The 24,275-nt window shown below is 56.7% G+C and overlaps 2 protein-coding genes across 4 annotated transcripts in view; both read right to left on the bottom strand.

Moving 5' to 3' along the window:
- Positions 1–1,621: 1,621 nt before the first annotated feature.
- LOC135459154 (prefoldin subunit 5-like) lies at positions 1,622–8,223 on the bottom strand. Of its 3 annotated transcripts, XR_010442981.1 has the most exons (7): positions 8,121–8,219; positions 7,034–7,136; positions 4,990–5,021; positions 4,803–4,877; positions 3,453–3,558; positions 1,946–2,073; positions 1,628–1,873 (listed from the first exon to the last, which is right to left on the bottom strand). XR_010442981.1 is itself a non-coding variant. In XM_064734859.1 (6 exons), exons 1-6 carry the CDS (start codon positions 8,190–8,192, stop codon positions 1,997–1,999), a joined length of 465 nt encoding a protein of 154 aa, XP_064590929.1. In that variant the 5' UTR covers positions 8,193–8,223; the 3' UTR covers positions 1,622–1,996. The 3 variants fall into 3 exon arrangements, 2 of the variants coding, with proteins under 2 accessions (XP_064590929.1, XP_064590930.1); XM_064734859.1 differs by having other exon boundaries at positions 1,622–2,073; positions 8,121–8,223; XM_064734860.1 differs by lacking the exons at positions 1,628–1,873; positions 1,946–2,073 and adding an exon at positions 3,208–3,238 and having other exon boundaries at positions 3,422–3,558.
- Positions 8,224–10,258: 2,035 nt separating this feature from the next.
- Positions 10,259–24,275, bottom strand: part of ESPL1 (extra spindle pole bodies like 1, separase) — a 51,061-nt gene continuing 37,044 nt past the window's right edge. The window contains exons 23-32 of the mRNA XM_064734665.1: positions 23,549–23,772; positions 22,501–22,628; positions 20,580–20,702; positions 19,740–19,901; positions 18,382–18,543; positions 17,670–17,771; positions 15,751–15,863; positions 14,474–14,557; positions 12,325–12,489; positions 10,259–10,556 (exon numbers count right to left, since the gene is read on the bottom strand). Coding sequence (XP_064590735.1) covers positions 10,355–10,556; positions 12,325–12,489; positions 14,474–14,557; positions 15,751–15,863; positions 17,670–17,771; positions 18,382–18,543; positions 19,740–19,901; positions 20,580–20,702; positions 22,501–22,628; positions 23,549–23,772 — 1,465 coding nt within the window. The 3' untranslated portion in view covers positions 10,259–10,354. The remainder of the gene's footprint in view (positions 10,557–12,324; positions 12,490–14,473; positions 14,558–15,750; positions 15,864–17,669; positions 17,772–18,381; positions 18,544–19,739; positions 19,902–20,579; positions 20,703–22,500; positions 22,629–23,548; positions 23,773–24,275) is intronic.

Here is a 24,275-nt window from a genome sequence, read left to right on the forward strand (position 1 = left end):
ACCCCCCCGGGTGACAGCGGGTGACACCCCCGACCCCCACCCATGCATGGCAGCACCCCCGGGGGGGGCTCGGGGGTCCCGGTCTGTCCCAGTCTGTCCCAGTTTGTCCCCAATAAAGGCGCCGGGGTTGGATCGCAGCTCTGCCTCTGCTGGGGGTGGCACAGGGGACAAGGAGGTGGCACAGGGGACAGAGGGGTGGCACGGGGGACAAGGAGGTGGCACAGGGGACACGGGGGTGGCACAGGGGACACGGGGGTGGCACAGGGGACAGAAGGGTGCACAGGGGACACAGAGGTGGCACAGGGACACGGGGTGGCACAGGGGACACGGGGGTGGCACAGGGGACACGGGGGTGGCACAGGGGACACAGGGGTGACACAGGGGACAGGGGGGTGGCACAGGGGACACGGGGGTGGCACAGGGGACACGGGGGTGGCACAGGGGACACAGGGGTGGCACAGGGGACAGGGGGGTGGCACAGGGGACAAGGAGGTGGCACAGGGGACACAGAGGTAGCACAAAGGACAGCCGGGGGGGGCACACGGGTGACACACAGCAAGGGGGGTGGTGGCACCTCCAGGCCGGCCAGAGATGTCCCCACGGCTTTTGTGTCACCCTCGGTGTCACGCCTTGTCACCTCCCCCCGGCGGTGCTGGCTGTGACAGTGACAGTGACACTGACACTGACAGTGACAGTGACAGTGACAGCCACCCCCGGCTGCGCGGGGACACTGCCACCCCTGGGGACACGCTGGGATGGCAGCACAGCCCCAGCCTGGTGGGGCACAGGAACCGCCTGGCCCTGTCCCCAAATTCCAAACTGTCACCACCCCAACCCTGGCCCCGAATTGTCACCACCCTGTCCCCACCCCTGTCCCTGAATTGTCACCACACTGTCCCTGTCCCTGTCCCTGTCCCCATCCTGTCCCTGTCCCCGAATTGTCACCACCCTGTCCCTGTCCCTGTCCCTGTCCCTGTCCCCACCCTGTCCCTGTCCCTGTCCCTGTCCCTGTCCCCACCCTGTCCCAGCCCTGTCCCTGTCCCTGTCCCTGTCCCTGTCCCCGTCCCCACCCCTGTCCCTGTCCCTGTCCCCACCCTGTCCCTGTCCCCACCCTGTCCCTGTCCCTGTCCCCACCCTGTCCCTGTCCCCGTCCCCACCCCTGTCCCTGTCCCTGTCCCCAGCCCTGTCCCCGTCCCCAGCCCTGTCCCTGTCCCTGTCCCAGCCCTGTCCCCACCCTGTCCCTGTCCCCGTCCCCAGCCCTGTCCCCACCCTGTCCCTGTCCCACCCTGTCCCTGTCCTGTCCCCACCCTGTCCCTGTCCCCGTCCCTGTCCCTGTCCCCAGCTCTATCCCTGTCCCTGTCCCTGTCCCCACCCTGTCCCCATCCTCATCTCCATCCCCCCCCCCCGTCCCCTCCCGTCCGTGTCGCTGGCGCCACCTCGTGGCCGCAGCCGGGAGGACGCGGCTCGGGAAGGATTTGGGGAGGGGGCTCAGGACCCCCCAGAGGGAAGGACCCCACCCCTAAATGTCCCTGAATGTCCCCGAATCTCCCCAGACCCCCGGCCAGGGACCCCTCACCCAAACTCGGGGGTCTCTCACCCCTCAAAAAACCTCAGAGCCCCTCGGAGCCGTCTCTGCTTTATTCCAGGGACTGGTACAAAATGAGGGAGGGTCAGGATTTTGGGGAGGGGGCTGCACCCCCAAATCCCCAGTGCAGGAATTTGGGAGGGGGTGCACCCCCAGATCCCCTCTGTAGGAATTTGGGGAGGGGGCTGCACCCCCAAATCCCCAGTGCAGGGTTTTGGGGAGGGGGCTGCACCCCTAAATCCCCTCTGTAGCAATTTGGGGAGGGGGTGCAGCCCCAGTGCAGGGTTCTGGGGAGGGGCTGCACCCCCAGATCCCCTCTGTAGCAATTTGGGGAGGGGGTGCAGCCCCAGTGCAGGGTTTTGGGGAGGGGCTGCACCCCCAGATCCCCTCTGCAGCAATTTGGGGAGGGGGCTACGCCTTGGCCCCCGCCGGGACCCCCTGAGCCGCCGTCAGCTGCTGCAGCTTCTGCGTCATCATCTCCAGCACGGCTGGGGGGCAGCGGGTCAGGGGCACCCCGAAAACGGGGGCACCCCGAAAATGGGGAGGGGTCGGGGGGGAAACCCTGGAAGGGGGGAAAGGGGGACCCCAAAAGCAGGGGGAGGGAAAGGGGAACCCAAAATCTGGAAGGGAAAGGGGGGACCCCAAAATCTGGAGGGGAAGGGGGGGACCCCAAAAGCAGGGACGGGGAAAGGGGACCCTCAAAAGCAGGGACGGGAAAGGGGGACCCCAAATCTGGAAGGGAAAGGGGGACCCCAAAATCTGGAGGGGAAAGGGGGGACCCCAAAACCAGGGACAGGGAAAGGGGGACCCCCAAAAGCAGGGGGAGAAAAAGGGGAACCCAAAATCTGGAGGGGAAAGGGGGACCCCAAAACCAGGGACAGGGAAAGGGGGACCCCCAAAAGCAGGGGGAGAAAAAGGGGAACCCAAAATCTGGAGGGGAAAGGGGGACCCCAAAAGCAGGGGGAGGAAAAGGGGGGACCCCCAAAAGCAGGGACGGGGAAAGGGGACCCCAAAACCAAGGGAGGGGTTGGGGGTGGGAGGGTCCTGAATGTGGGGAGGGGTCTGGAGGGAAATGGGACAAAGGGGGGGGGGGGAAAGGGGACCCTGGGACTGGGAGGGACCCCAAAAGTGGGGAGGGGTCTGGGAGACTCTGGGGCCAGGGGGAACCCCGAAACTTGGGATGGGGTAAAGGGGGGTCAAGGAGGGACCCCAAAAATGGAGGGGGGGGAAAGTCAGGGGGTGTTTGGGGGGGGTCCTGAGGGGCTGTGGGGGTATCTGGGGGCTCAGGGGGTATTTGGGGGGTTCTGGGAAGGGTCAGGGGGTGTTTGGGGGGGCTCAGGGGGTATTGGGGGTGTTCTGGGGGTATCTGGGGGGCTTGGGGAGGTCCCAGGGGTATCTGAGGTGGTCCTGGGGGAGTCCTGGGGTATCTGGGGGGGTCTCAGAGGGTATTTTGGGGGCTCAGGGGGCATTTGGGGGCTCAGGGTATTTTGGGGGGGGTCTCAGGGGGTATTTTGGGGGTACCCACCCTGTTTCATGGCCTGCAGGGCCGGTTGGATTTTGGGTTTTTTGGGGGGGTCCAGGGTGTTTGGGCACTCTGGGGGTCCCAGGGGGTCTCAGGGGGTATTTGGGGAGGGGTCTCAGGGGTATTTTGGGGAGGGGTCTCAGGGGTATTTTGGGGGTACCCACCCTGTTTCATGGCGTGCTTCTCCTGCAGGGCCGGTTGGATTTTGGGTTTTTTTGGGGGGGGTCCCGGGGGTGTTTGGGCACTCTGGGGGTCTCAGGGGGTATTTGGGGGTCTCAGGGTATTTGGGGAGGGGTCTCAGGGTATTTTGGGGAGGGGTCTCAGGGGTATTTTGGGGGTACCCACCCTGTTTCATGGCGTGCTTCTCCTGCAGGGCCGGTTGGATTTTCTCCATTTGCCGCGTCAGGAATTCGATTTTGCGCTTGAAAAACGCCCGGGCGTCGTCGGCCGACTGGGAATGGGGGAAAAATGGGGAAAAATGGGGAAAAATTGGGGAAAAAATAGGGAAAATGGGGTAAATTGGAGTAAATTAGGAGAAAAACAGGGAAAAAATGGGGGGAAATTGGGATAAATTAGGGGAAAAGTGGGGGGAAAATGAAGAAAAATGGCGTGGGAAATGGGGAAAATGAGGAAAAACATGGGGTAAAATTGGGGGAAATTAGGGGAAAAATAGGGAAGAAATTAGGGAAAATATTAGGGGAAAATTAGGGGGAAATGAAGAAAAACGGGGTGGGAATGGGGGAAAAGAGGGAAAAAATGGGGAAATGAGGAAAAATTGGGTGGGATTGAGGGAAAAAATAGGGAAAATTAAGGGAAAATGAAGAAAAATGGGGTGGGAAATGGGAGGAAATAAGGGAAAAAATGGGGAGAAAATGGGTGGGAAATAAGGGAAAAATGGGGGGAAAATGGGATGGGAAAAGAGGGGAAATAAGGGAAAAATGAAGGAAAACTGGGTGGGAAATGGGGGAAATAAGGGAAAAATGGGGGAAAATGGGGTGGGAAATAAGGGAAAAATGGGGGAAATAAGGGAAAAAACAGTGGAAAAATGGGATGGGAAATGGGAGGAAATAAGGGAAAAAAACTGAAAAATAGGATGGGAAATGGGAGGAAATAAGGGAAAAAATGGGGGGAAATGGGTGGGAAATAAGGGAAAAATGGGGGGAAATGGGTGGGAAATAAGGGAAAAAATGGGGGAAAATGGGTGGGAAATAAGGGAAAAAAGGGGGGAAAATAGGATGGGAAAAAATGGGAGGAAATAAGGGAAAAAATGGGGGGAAAATGGGTGGGACATAAGGGAAAAGAGGGGGGAAAGAGGGGTGGGAAATAAGGGAAAAAACAATGGAAAATGGGATGGGAAATGGGAGGAAATAAGGGAAAAAATGGGGGGAAATGGGTGGGAAATAAGGGAAAAAAACATTGGAAAAATGGGATGGGAAAAGAGGTGAAATAAGGGAAAAATGAAGGAAAACTGGGTGGGAAATGGGGGAAAAAACGTTGGAAAAATGGGATGGGAAAAGAGGTGAAATAAGGGAAAAATGAAGGAAAACTGGGTGGGAAATAAGGGAAAAAATGGGGGAAAAAAAAGGGAAAAAATGGGGGTAAAAAGGGAAAAAATGGGAAAAACGGGGAAGGGGGGAAATGGGCCGGAGAGGTGGGAATGGGGGTCCCCAGCCCCCCCAAACGCCCCCTGCCCACCTTCTCCACGTAGTACCCGGTGCCCACGTCCACCAGCACCGTCCGTGTGTCCTGCAGCTTGCCTGGCACGTACATCTGGGGGGGTCACGGAAAACGGGGGGCACAGGGGGCACCAAGGGGGCACCAAGGGGGCACCCACCCACCCACCATGGGGGTCTGGGGGCTCCCAGGAGCAGCAAAAGGATACGGAGCTGGTGAGAGGCACCAGGAGATCCTTCCCTGTGGAAAAAGGGGGGTCAGGATACCCCAAAAACCCCCCCAAAATCCCCTCCCCAGGGGCTGCTTGGGCTTGGGGGGCCCTATTGGGGTTTGGGGGGGTCCCCATTAAATTTGGGGTTTTGGAACCCTCCCTGATTTTGGGGTCCCCATTCAGGATTTGGGACTCCCCATCAGGATTTGGGGTCTTGGAACCATCCCTGATTTTGGGGGTCCCCATCAGGATTTGGGGTTTAGAAACCATCCCTGATTTTGGGGGTCCCCATTAAATTTGGGGTTTAGGAAGCAGCCCTGGTTTGGGGGTTCCCATTAGGATTTGAGGCTCCTCATTAGGATTTGGGGTGTAGGAACCACCCTTGGTTTTGGGGATCCCCCATTAAGAATTGGGGCTCCCCATTGGGATTTGGGGTTTTAGGAAACATCCCTGGGTTTGGAGACCCTCATTAGGATTTGGGGTTTTGGAACCCCCTGATTTTGGGGTTCCCATTAGGATTTGAGGCTCCCCATTAGGATTTGGGGTGTAGGAACCACCCTTGGTTTTGGGGCTCCCCATTGGGATTTGGGGTTTAGGAACCATCCCTGATTTTGGGGGTCCCCATTAGGATTTGGGGTTTTGGAACCATCCCTGATTTTGGGGGTCCCCATAAGGATTTGGGGTTTAGAAACCATCCCTGATTTTGGGAGTCCCCATTAGGATTAAGCATTTTGGAACCCCCTGATTTTCGGGTCCCCATTCAGGATTTGGGGCTCCCCATTAAATTTGGGGTTTAGGAACCATCCCTGATTTTGGGAGTCCCCATTAGGATTTGGGGTTTAGAAACCATCCCTGATTTTGGGGGTCCCCATTAGGATTTAGGAACCTTCCCTGATTTTGGGGTCCCCATTGGGATTTGGGGTTTTGGAACCATCCCTGATTTTGGGGTCCCCATTCAGGATTAAGCGTTTTGGAACCTCCTGATTTTAGGGTCCCCATTCAGGATTTTGGGGTCCCCATTCAGGATTTGGGGTTTTGGAACCCCCTGATTTTGGGGGTCCCCATTAAATTTGGGGTTTAGGAACCAGCCCTGGTTTTGGGGGTCCCCATTCAGGATTTAGGGTTTTGGAACCATCCCTGATTTTGGGGGTCCCCATTAGGATTTGGGGCTCCCCATTAAGATTTGGGGTTTAGAAACCATCCCTGATTTTGGGGTCCCCATTCAGGATTTGGGGCTCCCCATTCAGGATTTGGGGTTTAGGAACCACCCTTGGTTTTGGGGATCCCCCATTAAGAATTGGGGCTCCCCATTGGGATTTGGGGTTTAGGAAACATCCCTGGGTTTGGAGATCCTCATTAGGATTTGGGGTTTTGGAACCCCCTGATTTTGGGGTCCCCATTCAGGATTTGGGGCTCCCCATTAGGATTTGGGATTTAGGAACCATCCCTGATTTTGGGGGTCCCCATTAAATTTGGGGTTTTAGAACCATCCCTGATTTTGGGGTCCCCATTCAGGATTTGGGGCTCCCCATCAGGATTTGAGGATCCTCACAGGATTTGGGGTTTTGGAACCATCCCTGATTTTGGGGACCCCCATTAGGATTTGGGGGTCCCCTTTAAGATTTTGGGCTCTCCCCCAGCTCCCTCTGGGTTTGGGGACCCCCCCCTTGAATTGGGGCCCCCCCCACCAATATCTGGGGACCCCCTTTAGGTTTGAGGAACCCCCTCAGAATTTCCCCCACTCCCCTCAGGATTCCCATTGAGATTTGGGGACCCTCCCCAGCTTTTGACCCCCACACTCAGAATTTGGGGGGTCTCCCCCATAATTTAAGACCCCCCCGGGTTTTGGGGACCCCCTGAGGATTTGGGACCCCCCCAAATTCAAATTTGCCCTCCCCATAATTCACAGACCTCCCACAGGATTCACAGCTCCCCATCACAATTTGGGGGCTCCCCCCACATTTTAAACCCCCCGGATCCAGATTTGGGGGGATTTTGGGGACCCCCCCGTGAGGATTTGGGGTTTTTTTGGGGGTCTCACCCTCGTTGCCTTTGTGCAGCACATTCAGGCACTCCTTGGCCTCCACGAACTTGGTCTGCACCACCTTGAGCTGCGCCAGGGACGAGGACAGGAACTCCACCTCCTGGGGGAATTTGGGGGTTCAGGGGGTTTTGGGGGGGGTCCCAGGATTGAGGGGAGACCCCCAGGGTTGGGATTTGGGGGAGGGGGTCCAAAAGGGGCAACCCCAAATGGCCCCAAAGGGATGAGGAGGAAGCGACGCTTTTTGGGGAGGGAGTCACGGAAATTGGGGTGGGCGCCAAGGGTGGGGGGCACCCGGCCAGAGCCCCCCAAATTCACCTCCAGCCCCTCATGGTGTGAGACCTCTGGGCCTCAGGACCCCCAAAATCCCCCCGAGCCCTCCCAGACGGGACCCTCGACCCCCAGGACCCCCTCGGGACCCCCAAAACCCCCTCAGCCCTGACCCAGCCGGGACCCCCGACCCTCAAACCTCGGGACCCCCAAAATCCCCCAAGTCCTGCTCCAGCCGGGACCCCCCCCAGGACCCTCAAAACCTCCTCAGCCCCCTCAGCCCTGTTCCAGTCGGGACCCCCAAAACCCCCCAAGCAGCCCCCAGAGCCGCCCTTGGAGCAGCTCCAGCCGGGACCCCCCTCAGGACCCCCAAAATCTCTCAGGAGCCCCCCCCAGACACCCCCAAATTCACAACCAGCCCCTCATGATCTGCACCAGCTGCGACCCCCGGGCTTCAGGACCCCCAAACCCCCCGAAGCCTCCCCGGAGCAGCTCCAGCCGGGACCCCCGACCCCCAAAACCCCCTCAGGAGACCCCCAAATTCCCCTCCAGCCCCTCCTGATCTGCACCAGCTGCGACCCCCGGGCCTTGGGACCCCCAAAACCCCCCCAGGCCTCAGGAACCCCCTCAGGACCCCCAAAACCCCCCCAAAATCCCCCAGCCCTGCTCCAGCCGGGCCCCTCAACCCCCCTCAGGACCCTCCCCACGCCCCTCCCATCCCCGCCCCCCCTCCACACCCACACTCCCCCCTCACCCCGTACCGCGACCCCCAAACCTCCCCGCGACCCCCAAACCCCTTCCCGATCCCCTCCCGGACCTGTTCCAGCTGCCCTTTGAGCAGCTCCAGCTGGGGCAGCCCCAGTTCCCCCACGCTCACGGTTTGCGCCATCTTGGAGCGCCCGCCCTCAGCCGGGGCCGCGCCCGCCGCCGCAGCGCCCTCTGGCGGCTCGGAGGACCGGGCACCGCCATTTGTGAGGGCGCCCCCTGGCGGCTCGGAGGACCGGGCACCGCCATTTGTGAGGGCGCTCCCTGGCGGCTCGGAGGACCGGGCACCGCCATTTGTGAGGGCGCCCTCTGGCGGCTCGGAGGACCGGGCACCGCCATTTGTGAGGGCGCCCCCTGGCGGCTCGGAGGACCGGGAACCGCCATTTGTGAGGGCGCCCCCCGGCGGTTCGGAGGACCTGGCACCGCCATTTGTGAGGGCGCTCCCCGGAGGACCGGGCACCGCCATTTGTGAGGGCGCTCCCCGGAGGACCGGGCACCGCCATTTGTGAGGGCGCTCCCCGGAGGACCGGGAACCGTCATTTGTGACAGCACCCCCTGGTGCTCGGAGGACCGAGCTCCGCCATTTGTGAGGGCGCCCCCCGGCGGTTCGGAGGACCGAGCCCCGCCATTTGTGAGGGCGCCCTCTGGCGCCTCGGAGGACCGGGCACCGCCATTTGTGAGGGCGCCCTCTGGTGGCTCGGAGGACCGGGCACCGCCATTTGTGAGGGCGCCTCCTGGCGGCTCGGAGGACCGAGCACCGCCATTTGTGAGGGCGCCCCCTGTGGCTCGGAGGACCGGGAACCGCCATTTGTGAGGGCACCCTCTGGCGGCTCGGAGGACCGGGCACCGCCATTTGTGAGGGCGCTCCCTGGCGGCTCGGAGGACCGAGGGGGGGGTGGGTTCTAAGAAAAGATTTTTGGGGGGGCCCAGAAAGACTCAGGAGGGGTCAGTGCAGAGGCAGCAGTTTTATTGTTGCAAAACAGGCAAATAAAAACAAATTTATCGTTAAAAATCTTGTTAAAATTTTGTTAAAATTAAGGCAGTTTCAACCCTCCCCTCCTCCCTTCAGACGCCCCAAAAATCCCCGCGGGGTGGGAGCCCCAAAATTGGCACCAGAGGTGATGGGGGGACCCCCAAAAGTAACAAACGGGGAACCCCAAAGGGCACAGGTGGATCCCAAAAGTGATGGGAGGAACCCAAAGCCCCCCCAGGCAATGGGGGTACCCCCCAGTTCTCCCCTATAAATAATGGGGGGACCCCAAAAACAACTGGAATCTCCCCAAAAAATTCACTCCAGGCAATGGGGGAACCCCAAAGGTGACAAAGGGACCCCAAATTTTCACTCCAGGCAATGGGGGAACCCCAAAACCTCATCCAACAATGAGGAACCCCAAAAAACCCAACCTCACTCCAGCATTGGGGGACCCAAAGATGACAAAGGAACCCCAAACCCTCACTCCCAGCAATGAGGGAACCCCAAAAGCACCAAAGGGACCCAAATTTTCACTCCAGGCAATGGGGGAACCCCAAATCTTCACTCCTGGTAATGGAAGAGCCCGAAAAGACCCCAAACCCTCACTCCAAGCAATGGGGGAACCCCAAAGATGACAAAGGAACCCCAAACCTTCACTCCTGACAATGAGGGAACCCCAAACCCTCACTCCAAGCAATGGGGGGACCCCAAACCCTCACTCCCAGCAATGAGGGAACCCAAACCTCACTCAAGCATTGAGGGGACCCAAAGATGCCAAGGGACCCCAAACCCTCACTCCGGCAATGAGGGAACCCCAAAGCACAAGGGACCCAAACCTTCACTCCAAGCACTGGGGGGACCCCAAAGATGCCAAAGGGACCCCAAACCCTCACTCCAGGCAATGGGAACCAAGATGACAAAGGGACCCCAAACTCTCATTCCAAGCATTGGGGGACCCAAAGATGCCAAAGGGACCCCAACCTCACTCTCAGAATGGGGGGGACCCCAAAGGTGACAAAGGAACCCCAAACCTTCACTCCTGACAATGAGGGAACCCAACCTTCACTCAAGCATGGGGGAACCAAGATGCAAAGGACCCCGAAACCTCACTCCAGGCATTGGGGGACCCCAAAGATGACAAAGGGACCCCAAACCCTCACTCCAGGGCACCTCTCTCAGAAATGGGGGGACCCCAAAGATGACAAAGGAATCCCAAACCCTCACTCCCAGCAATGGGGGGAACCCCAAAGGTGACAAAGGGACCCCAAACCCTCACTCCCGGCCATGAGGGAACCCCAAACTCCCCCGGCCCCTCAGCAGAGGCTGACGGGCAGCCCGTAGGCCACGGGCGCGGCCCCGATGAGCCATTTGAGGCGGGGGGCCTGGCGGGCCTGGGCCAGCTGCCCCAAAAGGGGGGTCCCGGGGCCCCCCCCCAGCCACCCCCGCAGCAGCGCCTGCGCCAGCCGGTCCAGGTCCCGGTCGGTGACGTCCCACAGGTTCCCCAGCACCAGCGGGCTGCCAACGGGGACACCCCAAAATCAGGGTGTCAGAGCCCAGGTACAGACAGAGACACCCCAAATAAGAAACACACCCCAAATAGAGAGAGGACCCCAAAATGGGGCTGTCAGAGCCCAAATAGAGAGAGAATACACCCCAAATACAGAGAGTGACCAATACAGAGAGTGACCAAATACAGAGAGACCCCAAATATCAGAGAACACCCCAAATACAGAGAGAGATGCACCCAAATATGAGAGACCCCAAATCAGAGAGACCCAAAATGAGGCTGTCAGAGCCAGGTACAGACAGACACCCAAATATAGAGAGAGACCCCAAATACAGAGAGAGATCACCAATAGTGAGAGACCCCAAATACAGAGACACCCCAAAATGGGGCTGTGAGAGCCCAGGTACAGAGAGAGAAATACACCCCAAATATAGAGAGAGACCCCAAATACACAGAGAGGTGCACCCCAAATAGAGACCCCAAAACAGGGGTGTGAACACAGGGAGAATGCCCAAAAATAAAGAGACACCTCAAAGTCCCAGAGCCCCAAATCCCCAAAGCCACCACCAATCCCCAAACTCCCAATCCCCAACTCCAATCCCCAAATCCCAAACCTCCAAATCCCAAACCCCAATCCTAAACCTCCAACGGCAAACCCCAAATCCCCAATCCCCCAAACCTTTAATCTCCAAATCCCAATTCCCCCAAATCCCAATCCAAAATCCCCAACCCCCCAAATCCCAAACCCCCAATTCCAACCTCGAAATCCCCAAGTCCCAATCCCCAATCTCCACACCCCCAATCCCCAAATCCCCAATCCCCAAACCCTGAAATCCCAACCTCCACATCCCAAACCGCCAAACCCCAACCCTCAATCCCCCAAATCCCAAACCCTCAATCCCCAACCCTCAAACCCCCAATCCCAAAACCCCCAAACCTCAATTCCAAACCCAATCCCAAACCTTCACCCAAACTCCAATCCAAACCCCCAAATCCCAAACTCCCAATTCCAAACCCCCAAATCCCAAATCCCCATATCCCAAACCCCAAATTCCCAAACTCCCAATTCCAAACCCCCAACCCTCCAATCTCCAAACCCCCAACCCCAAATCCCAAACACCCAATCCCGAAATCCCAGACCCAACCCCCAAACTCCCAATCCCAAAACCCCAAACCCCAAATCCCAATTCCCCAATCCCAAACCCCCAATTCCAACCTTGAACTCTCCAAGTCCCAATCCCCAATCTCCACACCCCCAATCCCAAACCCTGAAATCCAACCCAAATCCCAAACCCCGAAACCTCCAACCCTCAATTCCCCAAATCCCAAACCCGCAATTCCAATACCTAACCCCCAAATCCCAAATCCCAATCCCCAAATCCCCAATTCCCAAAACCCAATCCCCAATCCTCAAATCCCCAATTCCCAAATCCCAAACCCCCCAAATCCCCAATCCCAAATCCCAAAACCCCAAATCTCAATTCCAAACCCCAATCCCAAACCTCAACCCCAAACTCCCAATCCCAAACCCCCAAATCCCAAACTCCCAACTCCAACCCCCAACCCTCCAATCTCCAAACCCCCAACCCCAAATCCCAAATCCCCAATCCCAAACCCCAAATTCCCAAACTCCCAATTCCCAAACCCCCAACCCTCCAATCTCCAAACCCCCAACCCCAAATCCCAAACACCCAATCCCCGAAATCCCAGACCTCCAACCCCCAAACTCCCAATCCCAATCCCCAAACCCAAACCCCGAACCAGCCCCGCACTCACCACCCGGCCAGGACGAACTTGAGCACGGTGCCCGAGGGCTCGAGCGCTCCCCGCGGGGCCAGGGCGGCGCTGGAGCAGCCAAAGAGCAAAACCACGGCCCGGCAGGGCAGGCGGGCGAGGCTCTGCCCGTCCAGGAGCCGCGCCCCGGCCCCGTGACCGGCGTAGCTGCGGGATGGAGCCCAAATCAGCCCCAAACCGACCCCAAATCAGCCCCAAACCAACCCCAAATCAGCCCCAAAACCGACCCCAAATCAGCCCCAAACCGAGCCCAAATCAGCCCCAAACCGAGCCCAAATCAGCCCCAAACCGAGCCCAAATCAGCCCCAAACCGAGCCCAAATCAGCCCCAAAACCACCAGGGAGTACTGGAAAAAATACCTCAAAAATACCCCTAAAAATACCCCAAATCAGCCCCAAACCGAGCCCAAATCAGCCCCAAACCAACCCCAAAATCAGCCCCAAAACCGACCCCAAATCAGCCCCAAACCGGCCACAAAACCACCAGGGAGTACTGGAAAAAATACCTCAAAATACCCTAAAAATACCCCAAATCAGCCCCAAACCGAGCCCAAATCAGCCCCAAACCGACCCCAAATCAGCCCCAAAACCAACCCCAAATCAGCCCCAAACCGACCCCAAATCAGCCCCAAAACCACCAAGGAGTACTGGAAAAATACCTCAAAAAATACCCTAAAAAATACCCCAAATCAGCCCCAAAACCGACCCCAAATCAGCCCAAACCGACCACAAAATCAGCCCCAAAACCGACCCAAATCAGCCCAAAACCGACCCAAATCAGCCCAAACCGACCCCAAATCAGCCCCAAACCGACCACAAAACCAGCAGGGAGTACTGAAAAAAAAACCCTAAAAAGTACCCCAAATCAGCCCCAAATCCAACCCCAAAACTCTCCAAAATCCAACCCCAAATCCGACCCCAAATCAGCCCCAAATCCAACCCCAAATCAGCCCCAAACCCGTCCCCAAATCAGCCCCAAATCCGACCCCAAATCAGCCCCAAACCCGTCCCCAAATCAGCCCCAAATCCCCCCCAAACCAATTGATTTTCCCCCAAATCAATCCCAAATCCAATCCCAAAACTCTCCAAAATCCAACCCAAATCAGCCCCAAACCAGCCCCAAATCAGCCCCAAATCCCCCCAAAATCCCCCCAAACCCGTCTCCAAATCAATCCCAAGTCCAACCCAAAACTCTCCAAAATCCAACCCAAATCAGCCCCAAATCCGACCCCAAATCCCCCAAAATCCAACCCCAAATCAGCCCCAAACCTGTCCCCAAATCAGCCCCAAATCCAACCCCAAAATTCTCCAAAATCCAACCTAAATCAGCCCCAAACCCAGCCCCAAATCCGGCCCCAAATCCCCCAAAATCCAACCCCAAATCAGCCCCAAATCCGACCCCACATCAGCCCCAAATCCCCCAAACCCATCTCCAAATCAGCCCCAAATCCAACCCAAAACTCTCCAAAATCCAATCCAAATCAGCCCCAAATCCCTCAAAATCCCCCCAAATCTGACCCCAAATCAGCCCAAATCCAACCCCAAAATTCTCCAAAATCCAATCCCAAATCAGCCCAAATACGACCCCAAATCCTCCCCAAACCAATTGATTTTCCCCAAATCAATCCCAAATCCAATCCAAAACTCTCCAAAATCCAACCCCAAAATTCTCCAAAATCCAACCCCAAATCAGCCCAAATCCGGCCCCAAATCCCCAAAATCCAACCACAAATCAGCCCCAAATCCCCCCAAAGTCCCCCCCAAACCTGTCCCCAAATCAGCCCCAAATCCAACCCCAAAACTCTCCAAAATCCAACCCAAATCAGCCCCAAATCCGACCCCAAATCCCCCAAAATCCAACCCCAAATCAGCCCCAAATCAGCCCCAAATCAGCCCAAAATCCACCCCAAAATCAGCCCCAAATCCGCCCCAAAATCAGCCCCAAATCCGACCAAAATCAGCCCCAAACCTGTCCCCAAATCAATCCTAAATCCAACCCCAAAACTCTCCAAAATCCAACCTAAATCAGCCCCAAACCCAGCCCCAAATCCGACCCCAAATCCCCCAAAATCCAACCCCAAATCCCCCAAAAATTCAGCCCCAACCCCGGCCCCGTTTTTGGGGTCCCTCACATGTAGAGGTCGCGCTCCCCCAGCGCCTCCTGCAGCTGCTGCGGGGTCGGCGCCGCCCCCGAGACCCCGCGCCAGCCGGGCTCGCTGGGAATGGGGAAAAAAATGGGAAAAATGGGAAAAATGGGAAAATCAGGATGGGAGACCCCGCGCCAGCCGGGCTCGCTGGAAATGGGGAAAAATGGGAAAAATGGGAAAAATGGGAAAATCAGGATGGGAGACCCCGCGCCAGCCGGGCTCGCTGGAAAATGGGGAAAAATGGGAAAAAATGGGAAAAAAATGGGAAAAATGGGAAAATCAGGATGGGAGACCCCGCGCCAGCCGGGCTCGCTGGGAATGGGGAAAAAATGGGGGAAAAAATGGGAAAAATGGGAAAATCAGGATCGGAGACCCTGCGCCAGCTGGGCTTGCTGGGAATGGGGGAAAATGGGGGAAAAATGGGGGAAAATGGGAAAATTGGCATGGGAGAAGGAAAAAGGGGAAAAAGGAACAGGGTTTGGGGTGCAGAACCCAAAATTGGGGAAAAGGGGCAGGGTTTGGGGTGCAGAACCCAAAATTGGGGAGAAAGGGCAGGGTTTGGGGTTCCCTAAGAAATTTTGGGGTTTTGAAAGGGATTTTTAGGGTCCTTGAGGGGTATTTTGGGATTCTGTGGGGATTTTTGGGATCCCAGGGGGATTCTTGGGGTCCTGGAGGGGATCTTTGGTATCCCCAGGACTATTTTGGAGATGCCAGAGGGATTTTAGGGTCCTGAATGGGGATTTTTGGGATCCCAGGGCAATTTTTGGGGGTCCCAGGGGTGTTTTTTGGAGTCCTGGTGAGGATTTTTGGGATCCCAGAGGTGTTTTTGGGGTCCCAGGGGTGTTTTTTCGATCCCAGGGCAATTTTTGGGGGTCCCAGGGGTGTTTTTGGGGTCCTGGTGAGGATTTTTGGGGTCCTGGGGGTGTTTTTGGGATCCCAGGGGAGTTTTTGGGATCCCTGAATGTTTTGGGGTCCCAGGGTAATTTTTGGGGTCCTGGTGAGGATTTTTGGGATCCCGGGGTTGTTTTTGGGGGTCCCAGGGGTGTTTTTGGGGTCCTGGTGAGGATTTTTGGGATCCTGGGGGTGTTTTTGGGATCCCATGGGGTTTTTGGGGATCCCGGTGGGGTTTTTGGGGTCCCGGGGGTGTTTTTGGGATCCCATGGGGTTTTTGGGGTCCCGGGGGTGTTTTTGGGGGTCCCAGGGTGTTTTGGGGTCCCAGTGGGGATTTTTTGGGGTCCCAGGGGGTGTTTTTGGGGCGGCACCTCTCGAACCAGGCCCGGAACCGCTCCTCGGTGCCGCCCAGGTCGCGCTGGGGGTTCAGAACGTAGAAGGCGTTTTTGGGGTTCACGCCCCGGCTCAGCACCGACCCCGAGCGCTGCAGGGGAAACGCCGGGGGGGGGAGGGGTGAGGGACCCCAAAACGGGGACAGCACCCGGGGGTGGCCCAGGTGTGTCCCCAATGCCAGGGTGTCCTTGTCCCAGGTGTGTCCTTGTTCAGTGTCCCTATTCCCAGGTGTGTCCCCAATGCCAGGTGTGTCCTTGTCCCAGGTGTGTCCCAAGTGTGTCCTTGTCCCACGTGTGTCCCCAATGCCAGGTGTGTCCCTGTCCAGGTGTGTCCCAGGTGTGTCCCCAATCCCAGGTGTCCCCAGATGTGTCCTATTGTCCCCAGTCCAGGTGTGTCCCTGTCCCAGTGTGCCCAGGTGTCCCCCAGGTGTGTGTGACCAATCCAAAGTGTGTCCCCAATCCCAGGTGTCCAGTGTGTCCCTATTGTCCAGTGTGTCCCAATCCCAGGTGTGTCCCCAATCCAGATGTGTCCCCGACTGTCCATCCCATAGCGCAGCCCGACAGTGTGTGTACCCAGGTGTGTGTCCCCAGTTCCCAGGTGTGTGTCTCTGTCCCAGGTGTGTCCCAGGTGTGTGTCCCTGTCCCCAGGTGTGTCCCTGTCCCAGGTGTGTCCTTGTCCCAGGTGTGTCCCCCTGTCCCAGGTGTGTGTGCCCAATCTAAGGTGTCCCCAGGTGTGTCCCCAATCTCAGGTGTGTCCCTGTCCCCAGTTTCAGGTGTCTCTCTGTCCCAGCGTGTGTGCCCAATCCCAGGCGTGTCCCAGGTGTGTCCCTGTCCCAAGTATGGCCCTGTCCCTAGGTGTGTCCTGTCCAGTTTTGTCCTCTGTGTCCTGCAGGAGCTGATCCCAAATCAGCCCCAAATCTGACCCCAAATCAGCCCCAAAACCCATTTTGTCCCTCCAGTCCCAGCTGTGTCCCCAATCCCAGATGTGTCCCCAGTCCCAGGTGTGTCCCAGGTGTCCCCCAGGTGTGTCTGCCCAATCCAAGGTGTCCCCAGGTGTGTCCCCAACCCCAGGTGTGCCCCAGTCCCAGGTTTTTGTCCCTCTGGCGTACCTGCAGGAGCTGATCCCAAATCAGCCCCAAAACCCACTTTGTCCCTCCAATCCCAGCTGTGTCCCTGTCCCAGGTGTGTCCTTGTCCCAGGTGTCCCTATTCCCCAGGTGTGTCCCTATTTCCCAAGTGCGTCCCCAGTCCCAGGTGTGTTCCAGGTGTGTCCCTATTTCCCAGGTGAGTCCCCAGTCCAGGTGTGTTCCAGGTGAGTTCCTGTCCAGGTGTGTCCTCAATCCCAGAGGTTGTGGCTGTCCCCAGTGTGTCCTTGTCTCCTCAGGTGTCCCCAATCCCAGATGTGTGTGCCCAGTCCCAGCTGTGTGTCCCCGTACCTTGTTGTGCCATCCCTAGCGCAGCAGGAAGCGCAGCCCTGGCAGTGTGTGTGCCCATTCCCAGGTGTGTCCCAGGTGTGTCCCCAGGTGTGTCCCTGTGTCCCCAGCTGTCCCCAGGTGTGTCCCAGGTGTGTCCCTGTCCCCAGGTGTGTCCCCATACCTGCTGTCCCATCCCATATCGCAGCAGGAAGCGCAGCCCCGGCAGTGATGTGTCCCCAATCCCAGGTGTGTCCCTGTCCCCAGGTGTGTCCCAGGTGTGTCCCCAATCCCAGGTGTGTCCCAGGTGTGTGTCCCCAATCCCAGCTGTGTCCCTGTCCCCAGGTGTGTCCCAGGTGTGTCCCCATACCTGTTGTCCCAGCCCATATCGCAGCAGGAAGCGCAGCCCCGGCAGTGATGTGTCCCCAATCCCAGGTGTCCCAGGTGTGTCCCCAATCCCAGGTGTGTCCCAGGTGTGTCCCCGTACCTGTCCCAGCCCATATCGCAGCAGGAAGCGCAGCCCCGGCAGCCGCGTCACCGGGACGTTCCGCAGGGTCCCGGAGCTCTCCCAGGGCAGGCGCTGCAGGTGCTGGGACAGGGACGGGAAACGTGAGGGGGAGGGGAGGAGGAGGAGGAGAAGGGAGGGGAGAGGGGAGAGAAGGAGGGGAGAGAAGAGGAAGGTGAAGAAGAGGAGGAGGAAGAAGATGAGGAAGGGGAGGAAAAGAAAGTGGGGAAAAGGAGGAAGAGGAAGGAGGAGAAAGAAGGAAAAAGGAGGAGGAAGAAGAGGAAAGGGAAGGAAGAAAGAGGAGGAAAAAGGAAAAGGAGGAGAAAGAGAAAGAGGAGGAAGAAGGAAAAAGGAGGAAGAAGGAAAAGGAAAAGGGAAGTGGGAACAGGGAGAAGAAGAGGAAGAGAAGAAGAAGAGGAAGGAAAGGAAGAGGAAGAAAAGGAAGAGGAAGAAAAGGAAGAGGAAGAAAAGGAAGAGGAAGAAAAGGAAGAGGAAGAAAAGGAAGAGGAAGAAAAGGAAGAGGAAGAAAAGGAAGAGGAAGAAAAGGAAGAGGAAGAAAAGGAAGAGGAAGAAAAGGAAGAGGAAGAAAAGGAAGAGGAAGAAAAGGAAGAGGAAGAAAAGGAAGAGGAAGTGTGTAAAAGGAGGAGGAGGAGGATGCTGATGAGGAAGGGGGGGATGAAGGCCGGGCTCTCACCCTGTCCAGCAGCAGCACCAGGGACCCCGCGCTGCCCCCGGCGCTCTCCCGGCGCCGCTCCAGGGCCTCGTCCAGGAGCAGCCGCGCCCGCAGCGGCCGGGCCGGGCACAGGGCAGCGGCCACAGCGCGGGCATCGGCCGGGGACAGCACGGACAGCAGCACCTGGGGAGGGACAGGGACAGTTACACGGGGAAATCCCAAAAATGGGATCAGAACCCCAAAACCCACGATAAGAACCCCACAATCTGGGAGAACCCTGGGCCGGGCACAGGGCAGCGGCCAGAGAGCGGGCATCGGCCGGGGACAGCACTGAGAGCAACACCTGGGGAGGGACAGGGACAATTCCCAAAATGTGGGATCAGAACCCCAAAATGTGGGATCAGAACCCCAAAATGTGGGATCAGAACCCCCCCGGGCACAGGGCAGCGGCCAGAGCGCGGGCATCGGCCGGGGACAGCACTGAGAGCAACACCTGGGGAGGGACAGGGACAGTTACACGGGGAAATCCCAAAAATGGGATCAGAACCCCAAAATGTGGGATCAGAACCCCAAAATGTGGGATCAGAACCCCAAAATCCATGATAAGAACCCCAAAATCTGGGAGAACCCTGGGCCGGGCACAGGGCAGCGGCCACAGTGCGGGCATCGGCTGGGGACAGAACTGCCAGCAGCACCTGGGGACACAGAGGGACAATTCCAGGGGAATTCCCAAATTCCAGGGGCAAAATCCCAAAATCTGGGATCAGAACCCCAAAATCTGGGATCAGCACTCCAAATCCAGGGATCGGCACCCCAAAATGTGGGATCAGAAACCCACTGGACACAGGGCTGTGGACAGCACTGCCAGCAGCATCTGGGGATGGAGAGACAGCTCCACAGGGAATTCCTGAATTCCAGGGGCAAAACCCCAAAATCTGGGATCAGCAACGCAAAATGTGGGGCAGAACACAAAATGTGGGGTTAACACCCTAAATTCCAGGGGGAAAACCCCCAAATCTCTGGGATCACCCCCTCAAATCCCAGGATCAGCATTCCAAATCCAGGCATCAGAACACCCAAAACGCTGGGATCATTCTCCTGAAATCCAGGGATCAGTACCCCAAATCCCAACCCCAAATCTCAGCTCCAAATCCCCAAATCCCAACCCCAAAGCCAAATCCCAGCTCCCAAATTCTAAACCCCAACTCCTGAATCCCAAACCCCAACTCCCAAATCCCCAAACCCCAGCCCCGTACCCGGAGCAGGGCGAGCTCAGGGCAGACCAAATTCCCAAACCCCAAATTCCCAACCCCAAATCCCAAATTCTAAACCCCAAAACCCAAATTCTAAACCCCAAATCCCAAACCCCAGCCCCGTACCCGGAGCAGGGCGGGCTCGGGGCGCTCCCAGCCGCATTCCTGGAGCTCCTGGAGCAGTCGGGACAATTCCTGCTCATCCAAGGGGGAATTCTCAGGATCCCGGGGCAGCAGCAGCCCCCGCCAGCACCCCAAAACCTCCGAGTCCAGGCTCTGGATCAGGCTCTGCGGAAAAACACGGAATGGGAACGGGATCCCGAGCCCAAAAATCCGGGAAATCCCTCGGGAATCCCAGCAAAAATCCCAAAGGGAATCCCAGCAGGAATCCCAGGGAAAATCCCACAGGAATCTCAGGGAAAATCCCACAGGAATCTCAGGGTATTTTCCAGGGAATCCCAGGGAAAATCCCATCGGGGATCTCAGGGAAAATCCCACAGGGAATCAAGGAAATCCCACAGGAATCTCAGGGGGATTTCTAGGAAATCCCAGGGAAAATCCCACAGGGAATCAGGAAAATCCCACAGGGAATCAGGAAAATCCCATGGAATTTTAGCAAGATTTGGGAATCTTCCAGGGAAGATTCCAGGGAAAATCCCATCAGGAATCTCAGGGAAAATCTCACAGGGAATCAGGAAAATCCCAGGGAATCCCAGGGAAAATCCCATCAAGAATCTCAGGGAAAATCCTACAGGGAATCAAGGAAATCCCACAGGAATCTCAGGGGGATTTTTCCAGGGAATCCAAGGGAAAATCCCATCAAGGATCTCAGAGAAAATTCCACAGGGAATTAGGAAAATCCCATTGAATCCCAGGGTTTTTTTTCCAGGGAATCCCAGGGTTTTTTTCCAGGGAATCCCAGGTGGGTTTTGGGTTCTTTTCCCGGATTTTTGGGATTTTCCCCACCTGCATGCGCAGGTCCAGCCGGGATCGCCGCTCCCACCACTGCTGGCGCTCGGTGCAGGCGTTGGCCTCGCGCTGCTCCTGCTGGATCCGCTCGAATTCCCGCAGGATCCCGCTCAGGGGGGCCTGGAATGGGACACGAGGGGTTTGGGATCCCAATCCTTGGAATCTGGAGGGGTTTGGGATCCCAATCCCTGGAATTTGGGGTAACCCTCCAAATTCTGCTGGATCCGCTCAAATTCCCACAGGATCCTGCTCGGGGGTCTGGAATGGGACAGGAGGGGTTTGGATCCCAATTCCTGGAATTTGGGAGGGGTTTGGAATCCCAGTCCTTGGATGAGGAGGGGTTTGGGATCCCAATCCCTGGAATCAGGGGGTTTGGGATCCCAATCCCAGGAATCTGGAGGGTTTGGATCCCAATCCTTGGAATCTGGAGAGGTTTGGGATCCCAATCCTTGGAATCTGGAGGGGTTTGGGATCCCAATCCTTGGAATCTGGAGGGGTTTGGGATCCCAATCCTTGGAATCTGGAGGGGTTTGGGATCCCAATCCTTGGAATCTGGAGGGATTTGGGATCCCAATCCCTGGAATTTGGGGTGACCCCCCAAATTCTGCTGGATCCACTCAAATTCCTGCAGGTTCCCGCTCAGGGGGGCCTGGAATGGGACACGAGGGGTTTGGGATCCCAATCCTTGGAATCAGGAGGGGTTTGGGATCCCAATCCTTGGAATCTGGAGGGGTTTGGGATCCCAATCCTTGGAATCTGGAGGGGTTTGGGATCCCAATCCCTGGAATTTGGGGTGACCCCACTGTTCCCACTGGATCCGCTCAAATTCCCGCAGGATCCCACTCAGGGGGGCCTGAAATGGGACAGGAGGGGTTTGGGATCCCAATCCTTGGAATCAGGAGGGGTTTGGGATCCCAATCCTTGGAATCTGGAGGGGTTTGGGATCCCAGTCCCTGGAATTTGGGAGGGGTTTGGGATCCCAATCCTTGAAATCAGGAGGGGTTTGGGATCCCAATCCTTGAAATCAGGAGGGGTTTGGGATCCCAATCCTTGGAATCAGGAGGGGTTTGGGATCCCAATCCCTGGAATCTGGGGTAACCCCTCCAAATTCTGCTGGATCCGCTCAAATTCCCACAGGTTCCTGCTCGGGGGGTCTGGAATGGGATAGGAGTGGTTTGGGATTCCAATCCTTGATAAGGATAAGGAAGAAGATGAGGACAAAGACGAGAATGAAGAGGAGGAGGAGGATGAGAATGACGATGGGAACAAAGATGAAGATGAGGATGAGGATGAAGATGAAGATGATAAGGAAGAAGAAGAAGATGAGGATGAGGATGAAGATAAGGATAAGGAAGAAGATGAGGATGAAGATGAGGACAAAGACAAAGATGAGAATGAAGAGGAGGAGGAGGATGAGAATGAAGATGGGAACAAAGATGAAGATAAGGATGAGGATGAAGACGAGGATAAGGAAGAAGATGAGGATGAAGACGAGGATGAGGATGAGGATTTGGAGGAGAAGGAAGAGGGTAAGGACATGGATGAGGATGAAGATGAGAACAAAGATGAAGATAAGGATGAAGATGAGGATGAGGAAGAAGATGAGGACAAAGATGAGAATTAAGAGGATGAAGAGGACGAGGAGAATGAAGATGGGAACAAAGATGAAGATAAGGATGAGGATGAAGATGAAGATGAGGATAAGGAAGAAGATGAGGACAAAGATGAGAATGAAGAGGAGGATGAAGAGGAGGAGGAGAATGAAGATGGGAACAAAGATGAAGATGAGGATGAGGATGAAGACGAGGATAAGGAAGAAGATGACGATGAGGATAAGGATGAAGATGAGGATAAGGAAGAAGATGAGGATGAAGACGAGGATGAAGATGATGATGAGGAGGATGAGGCTCCCCCGTACCTGGCAGCGCTCGGTGGCGATGCGCACGCTGACGGGCTCCTGGCCGCGCTCCAGCCGCGTCAGCAGCAGCGTGTCCCCGAGGGCACCGGGGGTGGCACTGACCAGGGACAGCTGGCACACGGTGACACCTGCGGGCACACGGTGACACCTGAGGGGACACCCCCACTTCAGGAATTCCCCCCCAATTCCACCCCATGGAACCCCAAAACTGGAAAAATTCCCAGACCTCAATTCCAACCATTCCCACCCCATCTCAGGCCACCGCTGTGTCCCCGAGGGTGGCACTGCCCAGGGACAGCTGGCACACGGTGACACCTGAGGGGACACCCCAAACGTGGCACTGACCCTGCAATGCCACCCCATGGAACCCCAAAACTGGAAAAATTCCCAGACCTCAATTCCAACCATTCCCACCCCATTCAAGGTCACCAAATACTCAAACTGGGAATTTGGGATTTTATCCCCAAACTGGGAATTTGGGATTTCCCAGTCCCCAAACTGGGAATTTGGGATTTCCCAGCCTGGAATTTCCAAACAGGGAATTTGGGATTTTATCCCCAAACTGGGAATTTGGGATTTCCCAATCCCGACACTGGGATTTTGGGATTTCCCAATACCCAAACTGGGAATTTGGGATTTTATCCCCAAACTGGGAATTTGGGATCTCCCAGTCACTGGATGGGGAATTTGGGATTTCCCAGCCCCCAAACTGGGAATTTGGGATCTCCCAGCCCCCAAACTGGGAATTTGGGATCTCCCAGCCCCCAAACTGGGAATTTGGGATCTCCCAGCCCCCAAACTGGGAATTTGGGATTTCCCAGTCCCCAAACTGGGAATTTGGGGTCTCCCAGCCCCCAAACTGGGAATTTGGGATTTTATCCCCAAACTGGGATTTTGCGATTTCCCAATACCCAAACTGGGAATTTGCGATTTCCCAATACCCAAACTGGGAATTTGGGGTCTCCCAGTCCCTGGATGGGGAATTTGGGGTCTCCCAGCCCCCAAACTGGGAATTTGGGGTCTCCCAGCCCGGAATCCCAGCACTGACCGCTGGGAATCCTCTGGAGCTGCTCCCGGAAGCGCTCCCGCTGCGCCGGCCCCAAACCCGCGGAGCTGAACTGGAAAAGCTCCTCGAGCTCGGCCAGGTGGGACTGGGAATCCTGGGAATCCTGGGAATTTTGGGAATCCTGGGAATCCAGGGAGAGGCCCCGGAGCTGATCCGAGATGTCCCCTCCGGCTGCTGCTGCTGCTGCTGCTGCTTTCCTCTTCTTCCTGTGGGGTCATCCCAAAATTCCTTGGGATGGGGCCAGGATGGGGATTTGGGATGGGGATGTGGAATTTGGGATGGGATGTGGGATAAGGATCTGGGATGGGGGTGTGGGATCTGGATATGGGATGTGAGACATGGGATATAGGATGGGGATGGGGATATGGGATATAGGATATGGGATGCGGATGTAGGATGTGGGATGTAGGATATGGGATGGGGATGTGGGATATAAGATATGGGATATAGGATATGGGATGGGGATGTAGGATATGGGATGGGGATGTGGGATATAGGATATGGGATGGGGATGTGGGATATAGGATATGGGATGTAGGATATGGGATGGGGATGTGGGATAAAGATATGGGATATAGGATATGGGATATAGGATATGGGATATAGGATATGGGATGGGGATGTAGGATATGGGATGAAAGATAAGGGATGGGAGATGAGGATATGGGACGTGGGATGGGAATATGGGAGATGGGATGTGGGATATGGA

Source organism: Zonotrichia leucophrys, chromosome 29 (genome assembly GCF_028769735.1).
Source record: "Zonotrichia leucophrys gambelii isolate GWCS_2022_RI chromosome 29, RI_Zleu_2.0, whole genome shotgun sequence".
In the NCBI taxonomy this organism is placed as follows: Eukaryota; Metazoa; Chordata; class Aves; order Passeriformes; family Passerellidae; genus Zonotrichia; species Zonotrichia leucophrys.